Raw genomic sequence first — 22461 nt, forward strand, 5'->3', positions numbered from 1 at the left:
AGTGTTGAAAATGCCCAACTTATCCCAGGCAAACCAAAGGAGGATCTTTTTTCTTCTTCTATTTTTAACTTTTCCAAAGTCTATTGAGCCTCTGTTTACAATCTCCACCGAGGAAAATGTTAAATGGCTAGACTGCAAGTTAATCTCCCTCATGTGGCCTAAAATTAATAACTCTGATTGTTAGAATCTCAAAGTACTAAAAAAAAAAAAGAATCTCCCTATAGAGTCTTAGAAACTTAGAGCTAGATTTCAGCCCTCTGGTTCGCTGTGTTCAGTTCAGATCCTCATTTTAATTTGATGTTATTTAAGCAAATCTTCATTTAATCTTACATGGGCAAGCTGCCTACCCATGTACAAAATAAAGGTTTTGGAGAATGCTCCAAATCCTATCACAGGTTTATTGTAAGAGATAGGACCTAACACCTTTTTCAGAGAGTGGATGCATTTGAAAATAATAAACAGCAAAGGAAGGTAGCAAACCTGGCCAGGAGTTCTGTGCAGACCTGTGCATTTGAGATTTTAACCCTTCCTATTTAAATTTTACATCTTCCCACTTTTCTTTGCATTCCCTTGTAAAACTGGCAGGAAAATCATGCCCTACAGTTTCTAGTTTACTCCTGAAATAGTACAGAATAATTTTCAGGGCTTCTGAAAGCTGAATCTTGGGTTGGGGCTACAGATAATCTATCCCTGAACTATATGAGAGTTGTTTGCTAGGTTGAGAAGCTCCTCTAAGCTATATAAGGTAATGGTTTAACATGAGATGTGGCAGCTTCCTGTTTTAGTGTTCTCATGCTTCCAATCTGATAATGTCTCTTTCCCACTTTAATAAGGGAAGCAAATATTTCAGTTATGATGGAAATGAGTACCAACACGTACAGGGATCATGGATATGTCGGCTCTGTGGTGGGGCTGGCATCAAATGGCTGTTCTGCAATTAAGAGACACAACTGCCTTTACTCAGTTCCCTGCAGAGTACTACATTCCTGACTGTATTTTGGTGCTGGAGGATGCATTTTATCTTATTCCAAGACTTAAATGACATACTGTGCACACAGAGAACTGCCATTCTGTGTTGAAACAGACGCATTTGGTTCTGACTAAGTTCAAAAGGAAGCGAAAGTGGAGATGAATTTGGTGAACGCTTGAAGAGGGAAAACTGTCAGGAAATGCCAGGACTATAGCATAAAGTGGAAAATAAAAAATGGACTTGTTGGCCAAGGATCTGGGGAAAAGGTTAGGGAGCAAATAAAAGACTTGATTTTTTTTCCAAGGGAAGAACCGTTAAAGAGCCTTTTATTTGCTCCCTAAACCTGTTGCAATCTTTTCCCCAGATCCTTGGCCAAGAAGTCCATTTTTGATTTTCCACTCTATCCTATAGTCCTGGCATTTCCTGACAGCTTCTCCAATTCAAGCGTTCCCCAAATTCATCTCCGCTTTCGCTTCTTTCTGCACCTGGGCGACGCCAACCAAATGCGGCCGGCTCAGCAAGAACCTCTGCGCGCCGTCCTTGCCCCAAAACGATCCCATAATTAGGACTAAGCGTGGGCTTCTGCGATTCCGAGGCGGGCGCTTAAGGGACCGCGTCTCTCCACGTCTCCGCGGGCTCTCTTTCCCGCCCCTTTCACGGTACACGAGCGGGAGGGAGGGAAAGCGGCGGGGGGGGGGGTTGACACAGACCAGACCCTGCTCTGGTGCGCAGGCTCGGTTTTCGGCGCAAGATGGCGGCGGCGGCGGATAAACAGAAACATGAGCACGGGCGGGTGAAGATCGGGCACTACATCCTGGGGGACACGCTGGGCGTGGGCACCTTCGGCAAAGTCAAAGGTGAGCGCTGGAAAGGGAGAGCCGAGAAGCGGGGAGGGTGGCGGCGGCGGCAGCGGGAGCGGCGAGGGGACCGGACTGCCGGCCGGCTTCCCCCCCCCGCCCCCTGTTCAAAGGGCGACGGTGGTGAAGGTGAAAAAACCGGGCTGCTGGGTCCTTTCTCACCCGCGGGGGGGTCCCGAGGAGGGAAGCGCCCCCACCCCCTCATTTTTTTTCTCCTGGGGGGAAGGGTCGTTCAGCATTAAGGAAGGTTATCCATGGGATTGCATCCCCTTCCCCCAGCTTTGCAAAAACCTTTCTATTTTAGGGCGGAAAGAAAAGGGGTGATCTTGATGGCTCCAGCGCACTGGAGCATTCTTCAATCCAGATTAGTTCATCTGTCTAATCTTATCTATTTAATCTATGTCTGTCTGTCTATCATATTGGTGGGGTTTCACATCCACCAACCCTGGAACACCCTCTGCCCCCCCCACACTTTTGGCAGGACTACTTTTAACTCTGCTCCGTTATGAAGCCCCCGATGGGTCCTCATTGGCTTCACCACCACCACCCGGTTATTTTTTTTTCATTGCTTCCCCGCCGCCCCAAGCCCAGCCCCGAGGCTGGTTCGGGTTCCTGCAATCTGACCGGAAACCGCGACCTTTCAAAGGGCTTCTTCGGTGCCTTGGGGCTGCAAACGGGTTTTCTATGTTCTATGAACGCCCTCCTTGCCTTTTTTTTATTCTACTTTATTATTATCATTTTTTTTTGCAAGGGAGCCGCACAGAGTTTGCTCCCTTATATACTGAGTTGTCGTGCAGGCATTTGCAGCCTTGAGGGATGGCCGTCTTGGGACGGTACTAGAGGAGGGAAGAAGGGAGCAAACGTAGCGTCGGGATCCAAGTCCGCTTTTAGATTCTCCCAGTTGCTGTAACACCCCCCCTCCTAATTTTGTTCTTCCTGCTGGGCTGAGTTCCGTATTATTGCCCCATCTAGTTTCAGCCAGTTCAGTGCTGCATCTTCTTGCTGTTCTCTCTTCTACCCCATAACTGGCTCTACTGAGATCTCTGTTGTAAACAATGAGTTAAAAATGAGGAGGTAGATACGACAATAAAGATGTTTGAGATAGAAATCAATTGCGTTTCCTTGGAATAGTTTCAAGGAGTTGTTCAAATTCTCTTAAAAAATGGTTTGCCTGGAAATATTGCATTTAAGATGCGTGTTTGTGTGTATGTGCGTGCCATTTCTTCTTCATTCTCTGCAAGGTTTTTATTTTTAAATGGCATTGATTAAATGCTGAAGGAAGAGATGGTGTTTCTTCCAAAATAATAAATCTGAAATCACTGTTGAAAGCATGCTAAAAGGACAGATTGCTTGATACAGAAACTTAAATCGACTTTGCTCAAGTGTTAGTCCTAGGTCTTCACTGAAAGATGCAAAGATTTGAAATCTTGTAATCAAATCCAAAGGCATTTCTGTGGATCAGCAAGGAATGTTGGTTTTGTATGCTTGATGAGGCATGTTTTATTTCCAAAAGATACCTTGCCTTGATTATATGTATTGATAATACAGTAAATAATCCAGCTTCACAATATAGTTAGGACTCGTTGAAAGAATAGCAGGGTGTTTAATGTTATCCTTGAAATGTGATGAACTAAATAAGAATTTACTTGTCTTCTAAATTCTGAAATTGATAGTCATGTCTTCTTTGGAAACATACTCCTCACTTGTTGCATCAAGATAATCCAAGAAGTCATCAATGATTTAGATCTTACTGAGTTAGCATATGCATACAAAGGTGCCTCTTGCTAATATATATGGAATTGCAATGTTTCCACCTGTGAATCAAAGAAGAGGAACATTTTGAAGGAGAATACTGTAATAATTTCATTCTCTTTTCATTCTGTAAGTATTTGTATTCTTTCATATTTTGGAAACTTGGCTTTTGATTTTCAAATGGTTGTATTCTTCTGTGGCTTGTGTGTTGTAAGTGTGATGTGTGGTATAGTGCTTATCCAAAACATGGAGAATATGTTGCTTTAAAAGTATCAGTTACTTCTTACTGAGTTAGCATATGCATACAGAGGTGCCTTTGCTAATATCTGGAATTGCTCAGCCACAGTATAGGTGAACCATAACAAACATAATGCACGTTTTGTGCCTGACCCCAGGGAGTCCGGCTGTATTGTAAAGCTAAGTACCCAACCATTTAGATCCTCAAGGCTGTTTACATTATAGGAGCAATCTTGGAATTACTGGAACATCAATAATTCTGGAAAATTCCTCTCCTCAGGGATGGTATGAGAAAGCTTTATTAAATGCAACTGGTTAAATTGTATACTCTTTTAAGTTTTGTCTGCAAAATTGCCATAATTATTTGGTAGCTAATATTTAAAAATATTTGCGCTTTCACAGCAGATTATCTAGGCACTATCAGAGGTTAGTCTAATGAGAAAAAATCCTTTTCAAAAGAGTCTGATTTTGCAGAAATGGTATAACAGCCTATTAAAATGCTGTCATTCTTTTAAAAAAAAGATAAAGTGCTAGATCTTTTGAAATGACTTGGGCTTTCAGTTCAGCATCAATTTTCACCCAATCCTACAGAAATTCCTTGCTATTGCTAAATTGCATTGAATCTCTCAAAAAATTATATATTTACTCTTTAACCAGCATAATTTATGCATATGGCCTTATTCTTTAATTGGGTTTTGACTAAGGATTGGCTGGTTTTCTAATCCATCAGATACTCACCTGCTCATTAGTCACACCAGACAAAAGAATTGGCCAGTTCTTGTATTTGCTTAATTTGGGCTCAAATGCTAAGACTAAAGGGTTGTCTAATAAATTGTAATGCTAATAGACTAGAGCATTTATGATAGCCAGAAGTAAAAAGTAAGGAATGTATTCTCTTGCACTTTCTAAAATAATTTTTAAGCTTACCAAACTAAAGATGGGCACAACATCTACATTCATCTTCATTTTCTCCTTTCTTATTCAATACTTCGAAGTGATTTATATGCATGTCAGGTTGCTAGTTGCTATAGTACACTTTAGTTAGCTTAGCCAACAAGGTCAAACCTTACTGTTTGAGTCTTCTGTGCTCCTTTACTAGAAAAAGCTAAAACAGAAGTGTCCATTTGTATTCCCAGTATGTGCATAAGAGATTTGCTTGGTCGGATTGCTTTGTGGTACTATTAATAAGACAGTTAATTGGCAGACCTGCTCAAAAGCAAGATAAGAACAGCATCTGCAACATAGCTATCTAATATATTTTTTAAAGTACAATATGCTCCCGGATTAACCAAAATCTCAGTTGAGAAATTGACTCTGTTCCAGCAGTTGCTGTCTGGGCAGTGTTCAGAAATATTGTAGGCATATGTTGTTATTCTTAACTGCTGTTGTAGACAGGATTTTTGAATTGGATGAATCACTAGATGCAAGATCAAAGTGCCAGCTTCTAATGTTTTTCCAGTATCTATGACTAATGCTAACAAAGGCGAATTGGCATAAAGGGGAAAAATGATAACTAAGTCAGGACAAGTTCTCCATAGCTTCGTATGTAGGAGTCACTGTGTGCAACGTCTTTAAATTGGTATAAAACATTTATACTTTGTCTCTTTCAACAGCATGCTGGAACACTTTGATTTTAGGATTTAGCAGCTTTGAAGTTTGAATGATAGTATAGGAATTTGGTGAAAAGACATTTGATTATATCCCCCCCCTCTCTATGTATACACATACATACATACATATACATACACATACATACATATACATATATATATATATATATATATATATATATATATATATATATATATATATACACACACACACACACATACATACATATACATATACATATATACATGTACATATTTTTCAAGGTATTACAACTAAATTGCCATTGAATGAAGTATATTTTGTAATACAAGCTCCTTCCCACAGTGCTTGTCATGAAAATAGTTTGAGTTACCTTTATATTTCACGTTGAGTCCTGATTTCGTTAAAGATAGTTTCGTAAATATTTAAGTGCTTTGGAAATAGTCCTAAATCTTAAGAAACATAGGGCTAGCATGTACGTGACAGATTTTGGTGTATAACACCATGCCTCAATATTGTGTTGAATTGACTTATTTCTGTTTATAAGCAAGTGGAATCTTGCTCTCATCTCAGCTTGTGGTTCAGCATTTCTAAAAACATAAAAGACCCTCCCTCCTTATTTCCAGGTGAACTACCTCAATCAGAAATTGTTAACTTGAAGCCTCTGGATAATCCAGGACTTGAAGGGAATTCACTTGTCCCATCTTAATCCTGGTATAATCCAGCTATGGTGAACATCTCCTCCCCTCCCCCAATTTCACCTGTAATAAAAAAGAATCAATATACAAGGGAATTCACAGCTATTATGCCTATTGAAATAAATCTTTTCTTCCATGAACTTATTGACAAATTCATACGGGAGTGTATGTGCTATAATCTTGAAAAAATTCCAAGATTCTTCATACCTGTAAATTGGATTGCTTGACTCCTCGATGGAAGGCTATTTACTTTGTCTTCTATCTGGTGTGGCAATAATTTTCTGGGGAGTAGATTATGTGACCAATGTATTCTGAGATGTCCACATGTAGCATAGTACAGTACAGTGTTTTTCAAGCTTGGCAAATTTAGGATGTGCGGACTTTAATTCCTAGAATTTCCCAACCACGCTGAGAAAGTTAAAGTCTACACATCATAAAGCCAAATTTGAAATACACTGATTGTATAATGTATATTTCCATGCGAGTAAGTCCCATTATAGTTATGCATGGAAACAGGAGCCTACTATTCTTAGAGATGTGTTTTGTTTTTTTTCTGTCCTAAAAGATTTGAAATTATGAAATAAGCTTAGAAATTACTGGAATGGAAAATTTAATTATTTGTATTGCCTTTATTTGTTGCTAAAATTTTTATTTTGTGTTCCAACTGGCAGGGAAATGTACATAAGGAAAAAGCAAGGCATGTTTGTTTCATGCAGTTGCTTTGGAAAATGTTGTGTTGCACTATCTATAGTAAGTTTGAGAAAAATGATAATTACTTTTTATACTGTCCAAGTCTATGGCAATTATGCTGTGTCTTTGCTGCTGCTAGATTTATAGTGTCACAGGTCCTTTTTTACATTGATCGAGACTCAATAGAGAAACAAAAACACTGGACCTCGGGCAGATTTTTTTTTTTTATATCTCCTTATAAGGGTTGGGGAGATGCTTTATTTTGTAAAAAGAAACATAAAAATTATATGTGAATGTTTCCTATATTGTTTTCAATTACTATATCTATATTGTATTATTGCTATGCTTATTATAGTAATCTAGGGGTTTTCCTGGACACACGACTCCTGCTCAAAGAGCAGGTGGTGATCATGGCCAGGAGGGCCTTTGCGCAACTGCAGATTGTGTGCCAGTTGTGCCGTTTCCTGGACCAACAATCCCTACTCACAGTCACTCATGCCCTAGTAGTCACTTCCTGTCTTGACTATTGCAACAGGCTCTACATGGGGCTGCTCTTGAAGAGCATCGGGAAGCTCCAGTTGGTGCAAAATGCAGCGGCCCACATGGTTTTGTGTAGGCCCCGGTGTGCACGTGTATCATTTCTCCTGCGGGAGCTGCATTGGTTGCTGATTTGCTTCCGGATGCAATTCCCAAGGTGCTGGTTGTCATCTTTAAAGCTCTTCATGGCTTGGGACTAGGTTATCTGAGGGACTGTCTCTTGCCGGTCACATCTACCCGATCCATCAGAGCTGGGAGGCAGGGAATGCTGTGGGTCCCATCCCCTAGGGATATACACCTGGTGGGACCCAGAAGAAGGGCCTCCTCCGTGGTGGCCCCCTCTCTAACCCTCTTTTGGAAGTCTCTAAAGACCTGGTTCTGCCAGCGGGCATGGGGAACCCGGAGCGGGATGAAGCCCATTAAATAGCTCATGTGATCTGCTGTCACCGGGGCAGGGTGTGTGTGTTATTATATTAATTTATTTGACTCTTTTTAATTTTAATTTGTTTTATTGTTTTAAATAAGGTTTTATGTTTTGTAAGCCTCCTTGAGTTGCCATGTGTGAATAGGCGGCAATATAACTTCAGTAAATAAATAAACAAACAAACAAATAAGTAAACACTATTACTATTCAATTACTATTATTTTATTACTCTATTATAATTACCTATATGTTATCCTCTATACTATTACTAGCGTGCATCATTTCTTAAGCCTGCTGTGCCTTAAATCCCCTGCTTCTGAGAGTTTTTTCTTTTTCTGTTGATGAAAGCATAGAGCTCTTTAACCTTTTGTTTTCATTATTTTTCCTCTCTTTTGGACCAATTATTCCCGAAGGAAAAGCAACTCTTTTCACTTGGCTGCTCTACTCTGTTTGCTACTGCAGAGCTCCAAAATGCATGTCTCCTCCCATCTTCCCATACACCTATGTCAAGGTTGCAGCTTTATTGGCACCTCTGCCATGCTGGCCCTGGAGAGAAGGCTCAAATGGGAAGTCAAAAAGGCAGCACAGGGGCCTGTAATTTTGCTAAGCAGCCTCTCTTCCACATACAAGGAGCTCTTACGGCGCATTCTGCAGATTTCTGCTTAAGGAATTACATTAAGTGGACTAAACATCTTTTGAAAGACAATAATAATTTTAATTGAAATTAAGGAATGTGGCTTGATGTTCTCTACGTTTTGTTGGGCAGCAGTTTCTGGGGAATTCTAACCAACATGGCCAAAGATACAAGATGTGGAAAGTTCAGCAAAATGTGGAAAGTCCACATATTCTTCATAAAACTTCTAATTAAGTAATCTGATAGATTGATTGCCAGAGCTCCTTTGGTGTCTTTTTTATAGGTTGGACTGTATATTTTCTGTTCATAAGAGTGCAAGATCTATTTTTAGCAAGACCCTTGACTGGAATTTGTGTTTTGTGCATCTTAACTTGGATTCCACCTAGACTTCGTTGTAAAAAACAATATTTGTGCTCTAACATTGCTGTTTTCTCTTTTGTCTCTTCTGCAGAGCTTTTAAACGTTCGTTGAAACGTTCCTTTGTAACTCAGGACATATGCCAGGCTAAACATATTCTCAGCTTTGTTGTTGTGTTTTATGGGGCGTGACAAGTTAAAAATAATGGGAACCCAGTGGAATAATATTGTATAACATTCCTTCCTTATTTAAAATTAATTACTATGTGCCAGAGACAGGCAGTGGTCATTCTGTCTGCAAAATCTAAAATCTTTTTGGGCTCAGCACATCTTAATGGAGATTGATCTTGTTCAGAACCACTTCATTTGTACTTTTAATGTTTGGCCATTTGTAAACATGGGACTAATTCATGCTTATAAACAAATGGTCAGCTGTGATAAGAAATATACCTTGCAGAGAGGAAACTTGAGGAATGTAAAGGTAGCTCCTTTTTTAAATTTATCATTTCATTCCTAATGATCATTGGATGAACCTGAGATCAAGGCAAGCTACCTAAACTAAAAAAAGGATTTGGATTATTTATTATTATTTAAAGTGTACACATGCTACTCAGGTGGCTCTAGAGGGAGAATTATCGCTAAATATTGATGAACATTGTTAGTGAAATAGAATAATCTATTAACTATGGAGAAGTAGCATTTTCTAATCTCATTCATTGGGTCAAGATGATCCTTCAAAAGCAGCATAGGGAGTCCTTGATGTTCAACCACTCCTCGGATTAGAATTTCCAATGTTCAGCATTGCAGTCATTAAGTGCATGATTTTATGACCTTTTTTGCCATGGCGGTTAAAGCAAATCACTGCTGTTTGAATAGAGTAGAGTAGAGTAGAGTAGAGTGGAAGGTTTGAGGAAGGTTTCTGCAGGCTTTGCTAGCCCTGTTTCGTCACTTCTGATATTTTCGGAAAAACAGGAAGTGATGAAACGGGGCTAGTTTTTGGCCTGCAAAACCCGCAGAAGCCTTCCTCAAGCTTCTGGAAGGCCGAAAAAGGCCTCAAACCTGCCCAAAATCAGCTGTGAGGCGCGTGCATGCACACTGAGGTAAATTTGCCTGCAGCTCATGTGTTGGCACAAATGGCTCTGCGCACCACCTGTGGCCATAGGTTCGCCATCACGGCCCTATACCATTTCAGACAGATGGTTGTCCAATCTCTTCTTAAAAACTTAAAGTGTTGGAGCATTTACAACTTCTGGAGGCAAGTCGTTCCACTGATTAATGGTTCTGTCGGAAAATTTCTCCTTAGTTCTAGGTTGGTTCTCTCCTTCATTAGTTTCCACCCATTGGTTCTTGTCCTGTCCTCAGGTGCTTTGGAGAATAGCTTGACTCTCTCTTCTTTGTGGCAACCCCTGTGATATTTGAACACTGCTACCATATGTCTCCCCTAGTCCTTATTTTCATTAAGCTAGACGTACCCAATTCCAGCAACCATTCTTGATATGTTTTAGCCTCCAGTTCCCTAATCATCTTTGCTGCTCTTCTCTGCATGCATCATGCACTCATTAAGCAAATCCAGCTTCTCCCATTGACTTTTCATGTTGGGAGTTGACTGGGAAAGTTGCAAATGGTGATCAAATGATGCGGGACGCTGCAACCATTATATACATACTGGTATGTGCATTAACTTAAATGGGACTCCAGAAGATGGGAGAGGACAGGAAGGCCTGGAAAAATGTTGTCCAGGGGTCGTGATAGATCGGACACGACTTTGCAACTAACAACAATGTGCATTATATAACATGCTGGTGTCCAGGCACCTGAAGTTTGATTATCAGTCATGCAAATACAAGTCATAAGTCATTTTTTTTCCATACAAATGGAACTTAATTCACTGAATGAATGGTTGCAAATCAAGGACTACCTATTAGAGAACCTTTATGCTGATTCCGAAAGTCACTCTTTTGCAGTCCCTAAAACATTCTTGGAATGTTGTACAATAATATGGTGGTTGAATATCGAGGACATAGTTTTCTGCCATCTAAAGGCAGGCATAATGCCTGTTTACTATAGCAACGAAGAGTTTTTAAAATGCAAAAATGTGTCATGCCCCTGACAGAATTTGAATCCGAGGAGGAAGCCAAACAGCTGACAGGGAGTGTGGCTCCGTTGGCTGTGGGGGAGGCTGGGGAAGGGCAAAGTCCAGCTGGGCAGAGATAGAACAAGGGAGAAGGAGTTCAAAGGAAAAACCAGGCACACCCCCTCTTCATCCTAGGGCACACAGGGAGGAATGGAGAGGAGAACAATGTGCGTTGAGTGGCTTACGGGGGAGGAGAGGGTCCTGATTCCCTTCATTAGCCACAACTGGGAAGACAGTTGATAAGAAAGGCAGGTTGCATGTGGCAGGCTGCTGGGAGCAAATATGACTTTATCCTATATTGTTGTGGCTTATCTGTGTTCCCGGCATCTTCCCAACCATGTGAGTTTTGCCATGCCTTCAAGTCTGAAATTCTTGCTCCTGCAATCCCAAACTAATTACTTCCATTTGGCTTTAAGTTAGAGTTTGTGTTGCTCATATTTTGGACTTAATTTTCTGCAGTCAAAGGCTGTTCCTGGGAGAGTTTGTCTCCAGCCAGAAGGTAACCTGGACATTGGGGGCAAAGTTGGAGATAATAAAGGAACTCTTATTGATTATCTGACTGTTGCCTTTGTGCTCTGCCCCAGGTCATTACAAGACATCTTGTTCTCCCCACCCCCTCCCAAATTGGCAAAAATAAACAATTCAGGCTCTGCCCAATTCATTGTCAGATACATTTCTATCATTCCTTTGTCCATTGTGGGTTTACACTTTCCAAAATGTTAACGTGTACAAAGGTTAGAGTGAATAAGAGTTTGTTTCTTGCCTTGTTTTGTTCTGAAAGTCTTGATGAGTCAAGGACTTTTGCCTATATTCTGACTTTCCCACACAACTGTTGTAGGATACTTGAACTGTGTTTTTAGAGCTTCTTGATTCAGATGCTGAGATGGAGAAATTGAACAAAATGTCAGTGTGTTTTGAGTCACCCCTTTTGGAAGTGCCCGATTACCAGCCAGTTTTTTAAAAATTATTGTTATTAAAGTCTGCTGATAGACTTGAATGGTTCTTGTTGTTGTTTTTGCAATCTTTGAAAAATGGTGCAATAAAGCTTAATGACTTTGTCTTTGAAAAACTGAGACAATTGCCAATGGCAAAAAGAGGAGGATTTCATTGCAAGTGACCCAAAGCAACCTGAATAGAGAAAGGTATTTTATTTTCTTTCTTTATTAGGAAAGAAAAATACTTACTTGAAATTCATTACTGTATGTCCATTGTAAAGTTCCTTGTACTTTAAGTTGCAGCTTTAATCATAGGTCGCCAAGACCTATCTATTCATTATTGCTGTGTATCATGCCCCATTCTGCTATTTGCTGCTTTGGTATTATTTTAAAATGGAAATAATTTGCACTGCTGGTTACAGAACATGCAGTTCTCAACTCTGTCTTTGCAGGCCCTAGAATCCTACCTGATCATGCTGCTTGAAAAATGTGGAAATTGGGCAATCTGTTATTTTTCTCAAAATAAAATAAAAAAATGCACCACCCACAAAGAAAATAGGCATAAGAGGGGAAGAAAAACAGATGGAAATTTCAGCTCTATCTTGTCTGGTGATATGGTCTTGTCCCTGATCATATGCCCTACAAGCCTTGGAGGCTGAAAATAATATTATACTTGTTTTAATTAAGGCAGAAGAACTTATTGTATTTTCTGGAATTTTAGGGAGACTGTTCCCTTTTAACAGGGAATCATTTGGGAAAGGAGCTTTCTCCTTTGAAGGAGAACTTAAAATGGTCTTTAGGTATAACCTCTATCTAATGTCATTCCCATCTCTGATATCAGATATAAAAACAACTTGGTCTGGTCAATAATAAGAATAAGGTAAGACTGTAAAAAATGAGCTTTTGGGTTTTTTTTGCAGGAATATGGCAAGGAGGCTTCATTTCTCTTTGAGGTGTCTTTGTCTTAACACAGGGGTCTTCAATCAACTCCCAGAATTCCCCATGTTGACTGGAGAATTCTGGGAGTTGAAGTCCACAAGTCTTAAAGTTGCCAAGTTTGAAGATCCCTATCCTAACAGGTATATCTGTCTCCAAGTTGAAATATATAGCCTTAGACTAAATTTGCCGGCTTGCAATTTTCTTTGTTTCGGCAAGTTTTCCATTGTTTTGGCAGTTCTCCCATTTTCATAGACAACCCCATTTTTATTCTTTAGGAGTTCCTGAAACATACTGCTCAAGGGAAGTGACATCTATTTGTGCATTACTGTACTTGTAGGAGACTGGACTCTTTTTTTGTTTTTAAAAGTCAATGAGCTGCAGTTTTGAGTTCTGGAGAACTGAGCAGTTCAAAGATATATTCAGTGAAGGTTTTATTTCTCTTTCCATGCCATGTCACACCCGTTTATAAAAATTGTAATTCTGAATATCTGTATGCAGTCTGAGGAATATCGTAAGTCATGTGGGCACGTGAGATTCTTTACTTCCATATTGCTTATTTTAGCTTCCCCATTGACTTTGCTTGCTGGAAGATGATCAGATGACCCCCGGATACCCCAACCATCATAAAGATATGCCAGTTGCCACACATCCAAGCTTTGATCATGTGACCATGGGGATGCTACAATGGCCATCAGTGTGAAAAATGCTCATAAGTCACTTTTTTCTTGATACGTCAACGTAACGCGATCAAGTTTGACACCCGTGAAATAGACCGGTGGGTGCCAACCGGTGGGCGCCACTGGTTGTCCGTGAGAAAATTTTGGTGGGCCGCAGAGAATTGTCTGCCCCAAAGCAATTAATCCAGGCTGTGCGGGAACATAAGGCTGCCCGCCCACATAGTCCGCCCACCTGCTGGCTCCCTTCGGCCGAGCGTAAACCTGCAAAAAACAGCACAGCCCTCGCCAACCTGGATGAGGAGATGGGGCTGTTGCAGCGAGAGGGGGCTGGCGGCACATTTACGATTTTGTTATAATTAAATAAGCATGCATCTATGCATGCATGTATGTATGTATATGTAATATATTTAATTTATATTTAATATAAAAATATTTTTTTATATTAAATATATTACCTTTTTTTAAAAAAAAACATTGTATTAGTGGTTCTTGGGATTTAAAAGTATGAGTTTGGTGGTCCCTGAGGTCCAAAAGGTTGGAGACCCCTAGAATAGACTATCAAGAGTAAAGGGCAGAGAGAAATAGAAAAAAATTAACTCATCTTTTCCATAAAAGAAAATAGAGTCCTTAAGCTAATCGGATAGGTGAGGGGCTTCCCATCCCCCCCAAAACAAAACAAAACTCAGACCTCCTAAGGTTATTGGTTGGACACAGTGAGGTGAATAATGATTAAAGGAAGGTTTATCTGTTACATTTCCCCCCCCCCCCACATTCTGCCTCCTAACACAATTGATGGAACAAATGATGATAATCTGATACTTTGGATTTTGAGGACAGAACTCTCAATTAATGAATCCAGTGCTGCTGTCTCTCCTCTTCTAGTAAAGTATTTCAGCGGACTAACATTGCCAGAAGGTAGGGTTTTTTTCCTAGAAATACTTTAATTACTTGCAAAACAGTCTCAGAACACAAAACAGGCTAGCTAACAGAATTGGGATCATCAGAATCTTGGGAATGCCAGGTGGGCAGTGTTCCATAGGGAACATGCAGCGACAGAGAAGAGATATTTTGCTGATAATACAAAGGTTGGCAGTTCGGTGGTTCGAATCCCTAGCACCACGAAACCCAGTGAGCTCCCGCTACTTCTGCTAACCTAGCCGTTTGAAAGCAATGGAAAAATGAAAGTAGAAAAATAGGGACCACTTTGGTGGGAAATTTCCCAGAGCCGGAAACGACTAGCATGTATGTGCAAGGGGAACCTTTACCTTTACCTTACTGCTAATGCTGTTTCACAGAAGGGACTTGGAACATACTTGCATGTAACGCCACAAGTAACCAAGATGTGCGTCACCAGCTTCACAGGTAACAAAGCTTTAAAGTTGGTGGCACACACGTTGGTTAAATTCTGGGTTCTGAATTGAACCCAGAAACCTGCTGGGAGCCAATGAAACTATGTATGAGTGGCATTACATGGAAGTACCAAGGTGTACAATCTGTGTATTCTTGAGCGTCTACATCTTCCAGTGATTTTTAAGGGCTGTCCTGTGCAGAGCAGGACACAGGAATCCAATGGAGAAGTGTCCGAGGCATGATTTACCGCAAGTAGAGCCTGGTAATCCAGGATTAAGCACATAAGATGGATTTGTGCAAAAGCCTTTTTGTCTGTGGCTCCTGTCTATTTCTCAAGGAGCTGTGCGTTTAGAAAGATTTCCAAATTATGTACCAACTCTGTCTGGGTGAGTGTTAACTTCATCCATGTTTAGTGAAAAGAGTTATAGATCTGGGGAACCTTAAATCACAGTCCATCAGTCCTGTTAGGGCTGAGTCAGAGCCTGCTATTCCCATTCAGACACTCACAACCACAATACACAATCTTTGGCCCATCACTTGGATAGTTCAGAACAGAGACACATATTTGATTGTTATCAGCATAGTGAAGATACTTAGCCCTTTGCAATAAATTGCCTCACCCAGCAGTTTCATATAGATGTTAAATTGTTATTTGGAGACTTGTGGGAACCCTGAGGCTCCTGCAAAATAAAGGCCCTGGGAAAGTCCCCACCCCACCCCAGAATCAGTCTTATAGAGGAAAGAGAACCATTGTAAAAATGTGGCCCTTATTCCACCCCTCCAGATGGATTCCATGAACCCTGAAAATCTACTTTTCCGTTCAGATGAATGCTGTGCCCGAGGAGGGGCTGGTACACTAACACCATTCCAGATCCACTGTAGGTTATCTACAGGCACAAGAAAAGTGGTGGGTTTTAAAGTGGTGTACCACTGATTCGGTGGGCATGGCTTGGTGGATGCACTTTGCATGCGTGCACACACTTTGCACACATGCGCCAAACACTTGTTTTGCGCATGCTCAGAGGCTTTCCTATTCAGCGCCTGCAATCCTGCACTCTCCCTGTGTCTTCCACAGCTGACACGCGGCAATCTGCTGTGCCGCGCAAAGCAGTTGCACTTCAAAAGCAGGAAATAAAAGTCAGTTTGGGGAGCCCAGGCGGGTGGGAGGGCAGTCCCAACAGCAGATCAAAAGGCAATGAATGAATAAAACATACCATACTTGCAAGTTCCTGTTACTGTAATCAACGTTAATAAAAGTCATTTGAGACCTTCGGTGGGATTGATTGGAAATCATTCTTGCAAGTCTGATTCTGCTCCATTCTTTTCCTTGTGCCCCTCCACTCCCCCAAATGAAATGTGAATTAGGGAGATGCCTGCCCTATTCACTTGCACCTACTTTCTTCTTGTTCTGCACTTAAGCCATTCAGTATTTCTTTCCCTTGTCGCTTTGGTAACGGACATGGTATATCTCTATCAAGGTCATCTTTTAAAACTCATTTACACATTCAGCCTAGCAAGAACTAATGTCTCTCTCCTAGCAGCCATTTTTAAAGACTGCTTACAAGTTCAGATGTGCAACATACACAGTTCTGGGGACAGAAGTTTTCATTTTTTTTCCCCTCCAGACTATGGTCATTAAAAGAATGGTCCTGCAGATTTCCAGAACGGGATTTGGTTTGTGGATGTAAAATATTCTACCCCTAAAATGGTATATTTTGTACAACCTTGCTCACAATATTCTCTCAGAATCCTACATCTGGTCACTTACTCTGCTAAATAACAATCTCTGGATAAAGATGAATTCTCTCTTGATGACTATACAAGTGTGCCCATGTTGTTTTCTTGACAAAATAGTATCTGGGAAAGACTTCGAGCCGTGTGTCATAAAATGTTACAAAATCATAACGTAGATTCTTTGAGCTTATTGTCCCAATCCAACCATGGAGATTTATAAATTATAGTTTCTGCCCTTGTGTGTTGTGTGAATTCAGCCAATTTTTTTTTCTTATTCACTGATCCCTGACTCAGCAAACAATGACTTTATGCAGTGTGCATTTGTTAATATTTGTTTATCTTTCTTGCAGTTGGCAAGCATGAACTAACAGGGCACAAAGTTGCAGTGAAGATCTTGAATAGACAGAAAATTCGGAGTCTTGACGTTGTGGGGAAAATCCGTAGAGAGATTCAGAATCTGAAACTTTTTCGGCATCCACACATAATTAAACTGTAAGTTTCTTTCAGAATAAGCTCTTTTATTTGAGGTGTTTCTTGAGAAACTGAGTGTTCTTGTTCAATAGATAAAACAAATATAGCCTGTTTTTCAGGTACAGTCCTGTTTGCTTACTGTGGGCACACTAATGGTAGACCACCATTTATAATTTGGATAGAGTTGGAAAACTTACGACTTCAGTGTCAAATAAAGGATTATTGGTAGCCAGCCCAGTAATGAAAATGAACAGTGATTCCTCAGTGCCTGAGAAGCGATGTATTTGGTGGCAACAAGGAAGGCATGAAATATTTTTACCTAATAAGAGGTAGGGTTCCTTTTGCTAAAAAGTGGGATGACAAACTGCCCCTCCTTTCAGTAGAGACTTAATGGTATGTAATAATTGCCTCAGGAGCCTCAAGCCAGTGTTGCTGTCTGTGTTGCCTGATGAGAAAATGCAGTGATTATTATCTGAGTAAAGGAAAGGTTATCTTTCATGGTTACAGATCAAAGGTCTTTAGCAGTGCAGCGGTTGAGTTATTGCAGAAGCTTCTCCTAATCATTCTGTTTTTCTCACCCATTATGGTTTGCTGGGATGTGCTCCTTAGAATAGCAGTTGAACAATTGAAAGGTAGCTAGTAGTGGACAGCAGACATGTATCTACTATCCATGGAGAAGGTAAGGGAGAAGAGAATCAGATTTTGGGATGGATCACCTAATAGCTATCTGTATTTTTTATTTCTTTGTATCCCAATTTTATTATTTTTACGAATAACTCAAGGCGATGAACTACACCAATCTCCTCCAATTTGCTCCACAACAACAACCCTGTGAGGTGGGTTGCACTGAAAGAGAGTGACTAGTCCAAAGTTACCCAGCTGGCTTTCGTGGCTAAGGCGGGACTTGAATTCATGGTCTTCCATATGTTATAGCTTGCTGGTTATCCTAATAGTATAGCTGTAGAATGACCTTAAGTAGGCTTGACTCTCCTTTTCTTGTGAAATTGGGTTTTTAAATATGGTCAACTGATCAAATTCCATGTCAAGCATGAATCTTCTTGTTATCAGCTTTATGTTAAAATTTAATAATAGGGAGAGGAATGTTTGAGTCAAATGGGAATCCTTTTCTAAGATGTTTTTACTGAATTGCTTTAAGTCCTGTTAAAGGTTAGGCTGCTGTGGCAATTGCTGTGAAATATTACCATATGTGATATGTCCATTAATTAATAGGAGCCACGAATTAAAAAAAACCCACTTTTTCTTTTGCACGATGCTTTTGGTAGTGCTGATACAAAGGGAATAATCCTGTTTTAACTCAAGTCTTGCTTCCAGCTGAGCATGTGTGTGATTGGGCTACTCATCTATGTGTAGTTTTTCATGACCTGTTTAATTTGATATCCTGAATATATATTAGCAAATTAATTAAATACTTCTCTCAGATACCAGGTTATCAGCACACCGTCTGACATTTTTATGGTGATGGAATACGTTTCAGGAGGAGAACTGTTTGATTATATCTGCAAAAATGGAAAGGTGAGAAAGTCCAATTTCTCCAAAAGTGTCAGCTTTTCATTTTAAAGCCTTGCATTGTTCTCTTACACAGAGTTAGTTCAATTAAGCCCCAGGGTCTTTGTAAAAAATTGTGCTCAGGATACATCTACCTGTTCATGTGGGTGTTGGTTTTTTCTGTCTATAATACGAATAAAATCCCAATTGCACAGTTTGTAAGAGTGAACAAATAAATGCTTCCTTGCTTGCAGAACACTTAGGCAATAAACTGCCACACTCTTCTGAATTTGCCATAAATTAGCAAGTACTGTTTCTTATTATTTTGAATCTGGACACACACAAAAGCTGAGCTGAAACTTTAGAATGTCTCTAGATGGTCATTTCTTAAAATTATCCCTCTGAAACCAGCTCCGACTTGGCATGCATGGCACAGCCACACCAGCTTCGCGTACTTGGTTTTACTTTCTCCAAATTTGTATCAAAAGTTGGCACTGCTAATTTAAAGGAAAACACACATGCACACATACATGTACATATAGGTAACCCCTGAGATACAGTCAGTCATTTAGTGACTCTTCAGAGTTCACAGTGGCACTGAACAGGGGGAGGGGGGACTTACAACTGGTCCTTGATGTTGTGGCCATTACCGCATCCCTACAGTCATTTGATTATGATTTGGGTACTTGGCAATTGGCTTGCAATTAATATGATTGCAGTATCCTGTAATCATGCAAGTTTGTGACCTTTCCTCTCAGCTTTGGGAAGCCAGCAGAAGGTAATAGGTAACAGGTTTCTGTTACTTTTTCTTCAGAGAAGCCATTGGGTTAACATTGGAATCCTGTACTCCATAGTGTAGGGGTGTCACGCCCTGACCATGCACACCCCCAGTTTAGTAAAGGGGGAAAAAGTTGTGATATGTCACGTGACAACAAGTTTGACACCCCTGCCATGATGCCTGCCCACTTCCATTCTATAGCACCTGTCTGCACTCCATAGTGCTTGTCCATAGCACCTACTCACCCATGCTACATAGCACCTGACCGCACCCTGTAGCGCCCTGCCAACAGCATCTGCCTGCCAATGCATACTCCCTAGCACCTACCCATAGCTCTTCTTTGCTAGCCTGCTTGTCTGAGATGCAGTTTCAGCGCCTCTTCCCACATAGCTGTTAGGTGACGGCTTTGCTTAATGATCTGCCTGGTCCTCGCTTAACGACAGTAACAGGGACTGCTAGGATTGCTATTGCTAAGTGATGTGGTCCCTAGCAGCAAGTTGGGTGGCAAACAAATTTAATAAATAAAATGAATAATAATAATAAATAAAATGAAGTTAAATAAAATGGGATGATGTATATCAGGGGTGTCAATCACAAGGACCACAGGCTGGATCCGGCCTGCAATGTGGTTGGATCTGGCCACTGGGGCTATCCTGGAAAATGTAAGGGCATGTCCTGTGTCGTTTCGGCCCGATCTACCCAATGCAAAGATGAAACATCGGTCCAGCCTAGCTTCAGCCCAATCTACCCAATGCAAAGAGGAAACATGCCAGCAGTTTGGGGAGTAGCATCAAGCTGGCACACCCACCCAGTTGGCCATGCCCGGTGAATGGAGTCAAGATGGCCACACCCACCCAATCGGCCATGCCCACCCCACCTTCTGAGGTTAACTACAGCGCTGATGTAGCCCTCAATGAAATTGTGTTTGATACTCTTGATATATGTGATTAGACTACACATGCAGATAGAAACACACACACACATCAGTGGATCTTCCAGGTCTAGATCTTAATGTCTCTGGAACTTGTTTCGATCAGTAGTTCTGATCATTAACTATTTACATCTCAGCAATAACCAGGGTTGGGATGCAAATATTATTACTACCGGTTCTGTGGGTGTGTCCATGTGACTGGGTGGGCATGGCTTTTTTTATAGGAAACACCCCCCCCCACTCCTTTATTTGGCCTCCTGGGCCTCAGGAAAGCCTCTTGGTGGGGTTTTTTTGCTCCCAGGAGGCTTCCCTGAGGCCCAAGAGGCTAAAAACGGAGCATGGGCCTCCGGGAAGCCTCCTGGGCGAAGCAGTAAGACAGTGAGGGGGATCCCGGAACAGCTGATCATTGGAACAGCTGATCGTCGAGAGGAAAAAAAGAAAGAGCTTAAGGAGTGAGCTTAAGGGGGAGAATACAGTCAGCAATGTCAGGAATGCGTGCGATATCATACATGCGCAATAAGGACTGACTGGATGGGGAGGGATGGGCGGAGAGGGGAAGGGCCAGCCAGAGGCACGATTTGCAGGTCCTCCGAACTGCACAGAATTCTAACAACCGGTTCTATAGAACTGTTCCAAACCGGTAGAATACCACCCCTGGCAGTAACGCATGTAACATATTTCTTGACATTCATTGTTCAATTTCCTTAAATTCTCTTAGAAGCAGGTATAAAAGTGGATGTTTTATTCCTAGTGCTGATTAGTCATTTAGTTAGGCTGCATCTTTTTGCTTTTCTTCAAATTAAGAGTAATGTAGAAATGGGTGGATAGTGATATCCTAGTAAGAAACTGAATTGTGAAACATTAAGTTTAGATTGCAGTCCAGCTTGTACTCTCAAGATTTTAGAAAGATCTCTCAGCTTTCCAGTAAAATACAGGTAGTCCTTGATTTGCAATTGCAATTGAATCCCAAATGTATGTTGCTAAGTAAGACATGTAAGTGAATTGTGCCCCGTTTTACAACATTTCTTTCCGCAGTTGTTAAGTGAACCACTGCAGTCGTTAAATTAGTAGCACAGTTGTTAAGGGATGATTAGCTATGTTTAGAAAAATTAGGAAAAAAACTTTATGGGATTTGGGGGTGGAGGTGGGGCAAATTCTCACATGGTGACATTCCAGAATGGAAAAAGAATGGCTGAATGTCTTCACTGTTATTAAGAGAATGATTAATGTTGAACACTCTGGTTTCTCTTCAGATCGTATAAATCTTTCGCCTTTTTTAATGTTGATTTTTAAACCAGTTTACATACCCCTTTTTCAGTGAAGTGAGTGTCACCATGTTTTCTTGATTGTGATTTATTAATCCTACCACCCTCCAGTTCTGCATACTTTGTTGATGGAGTATCCGTTTTTAATTCAGATGATCATACATAGAGTAAAAGTAAAACAAAAGAAAATATCAAAACTCTGGCCACAACTATATATCCAATTTTTACACAGGTGATATGAGCAGGGCTTAAGAGGGGCGGCGGCAATGCTTTCATGATGGCTGTGGGTGTCATCTTGACTGTTTTTATTCACTGGAGGAAAACCTGCTTTCCTTCTTCTTTTCCCTAATTTTACTTATTCTTTTTTTCTTATCCCTTTCTTCCACGTGCGCTTTCTTTTAAAAGTCCCATTGGGCATTCTGGTTATGCCATGAAACATTCTCCTTTGCCACTAATGCTGAGATGGTTTGTGGTGTATGTGGTATTTTTTTTTAAAATGTACTCTTTCTTTTTTGTCTCATGTTCCTCCCCCGCCCCCAAAAAAATAAAAAAATAAAAAATAGCTTGATGAAAAGGAGAGTCGACGTCTGTTCCAGCAGATTCTTTCTGGTGTGGATTATTGTCATAGGCACATGGTGGTCCATAGAGATTTGAAGCCTGAAAATGTACTACTTGATGCGCACATGAATGCCAAGATTGCTGATTTTGGTAGGTTCTGTTTAAAGCCTATCTTTATAATTTGCTTGTTTGTTGACTGTTAAGATTCAAATACCTGTGTTGAAGTCCATAACGTCACAGAAAGGTCTTTTATTTCTAGTATTGAATGTTTTTGCTGTTACTCATGCTTTTAGGTTCAGGGTATTTTTTACCTTGTATATATGCTCACTCGACAAACTGCTCTTGTACAGGGTGGGATTCTACCAGTTCACACCTATTTGCTAGAACCAGTTGTTAACATTCTAAGCAGTTCGGAGAACCAGTTGTTAGAAGAAATTA

General features: G+C 40.6%; 1 protein-coding gene across 5 annotated transcripts in view; it reads left to right on the top strand.

Moving 5' to 3' along the window:
• Positions 1-1093: 1093 nt before the first annotated feature.
• The window catches only part of PRKAA1 (protein kinase AMP-activated catalytic subunit alpha 1), a 38236-nt gene continuing 16868 nt past the window's right edge, over positions 1094-22461 (top strand). The window contains exons 1-4 of one of the 5 annotated variants that reach the window (XM_026716027.2): positions 1094-1827; positions 16865-17006; positions 18425-18518; positions 22029-22173. In XM_026716027.2, the coding sequence (XP_026571812.1) occupies positions 1722-1827; positions 16865-17006; positions 18425-18518; positions 22029-22173 (487 nt within the window). In that variant the 5' untranslated portion in view covers positions 1094-1721. Of the gene's footprint in view, positions 1957-16864; positions 17007-17543; positions 17665-18424; positions 18519-22028; positions 22174-22461 lie in introns of those variants that run through there. The other 4 variants (XM_087927350.1, XM_087927346.1, XM_087927349.1 and 1 more) reach the window with 4 other exon arrangements.

The sequence above is a fragment of the Pseudonaja textilis genome, chromosome 2, assembly GCF_049901715.1.
Source record: "Pseudonaja textilis isolate UNSWEBS1 chromosome 2, rPseTex1.2, whole genome shotgun sequence".
Classification (NCBI taxonomy): domain Eukaryota; kingdom Metazoa; phylum Chordata; class Lepidosauria; order Squamata; family Elapidae; genus Pseudonaja; species Pseudonaja textilis.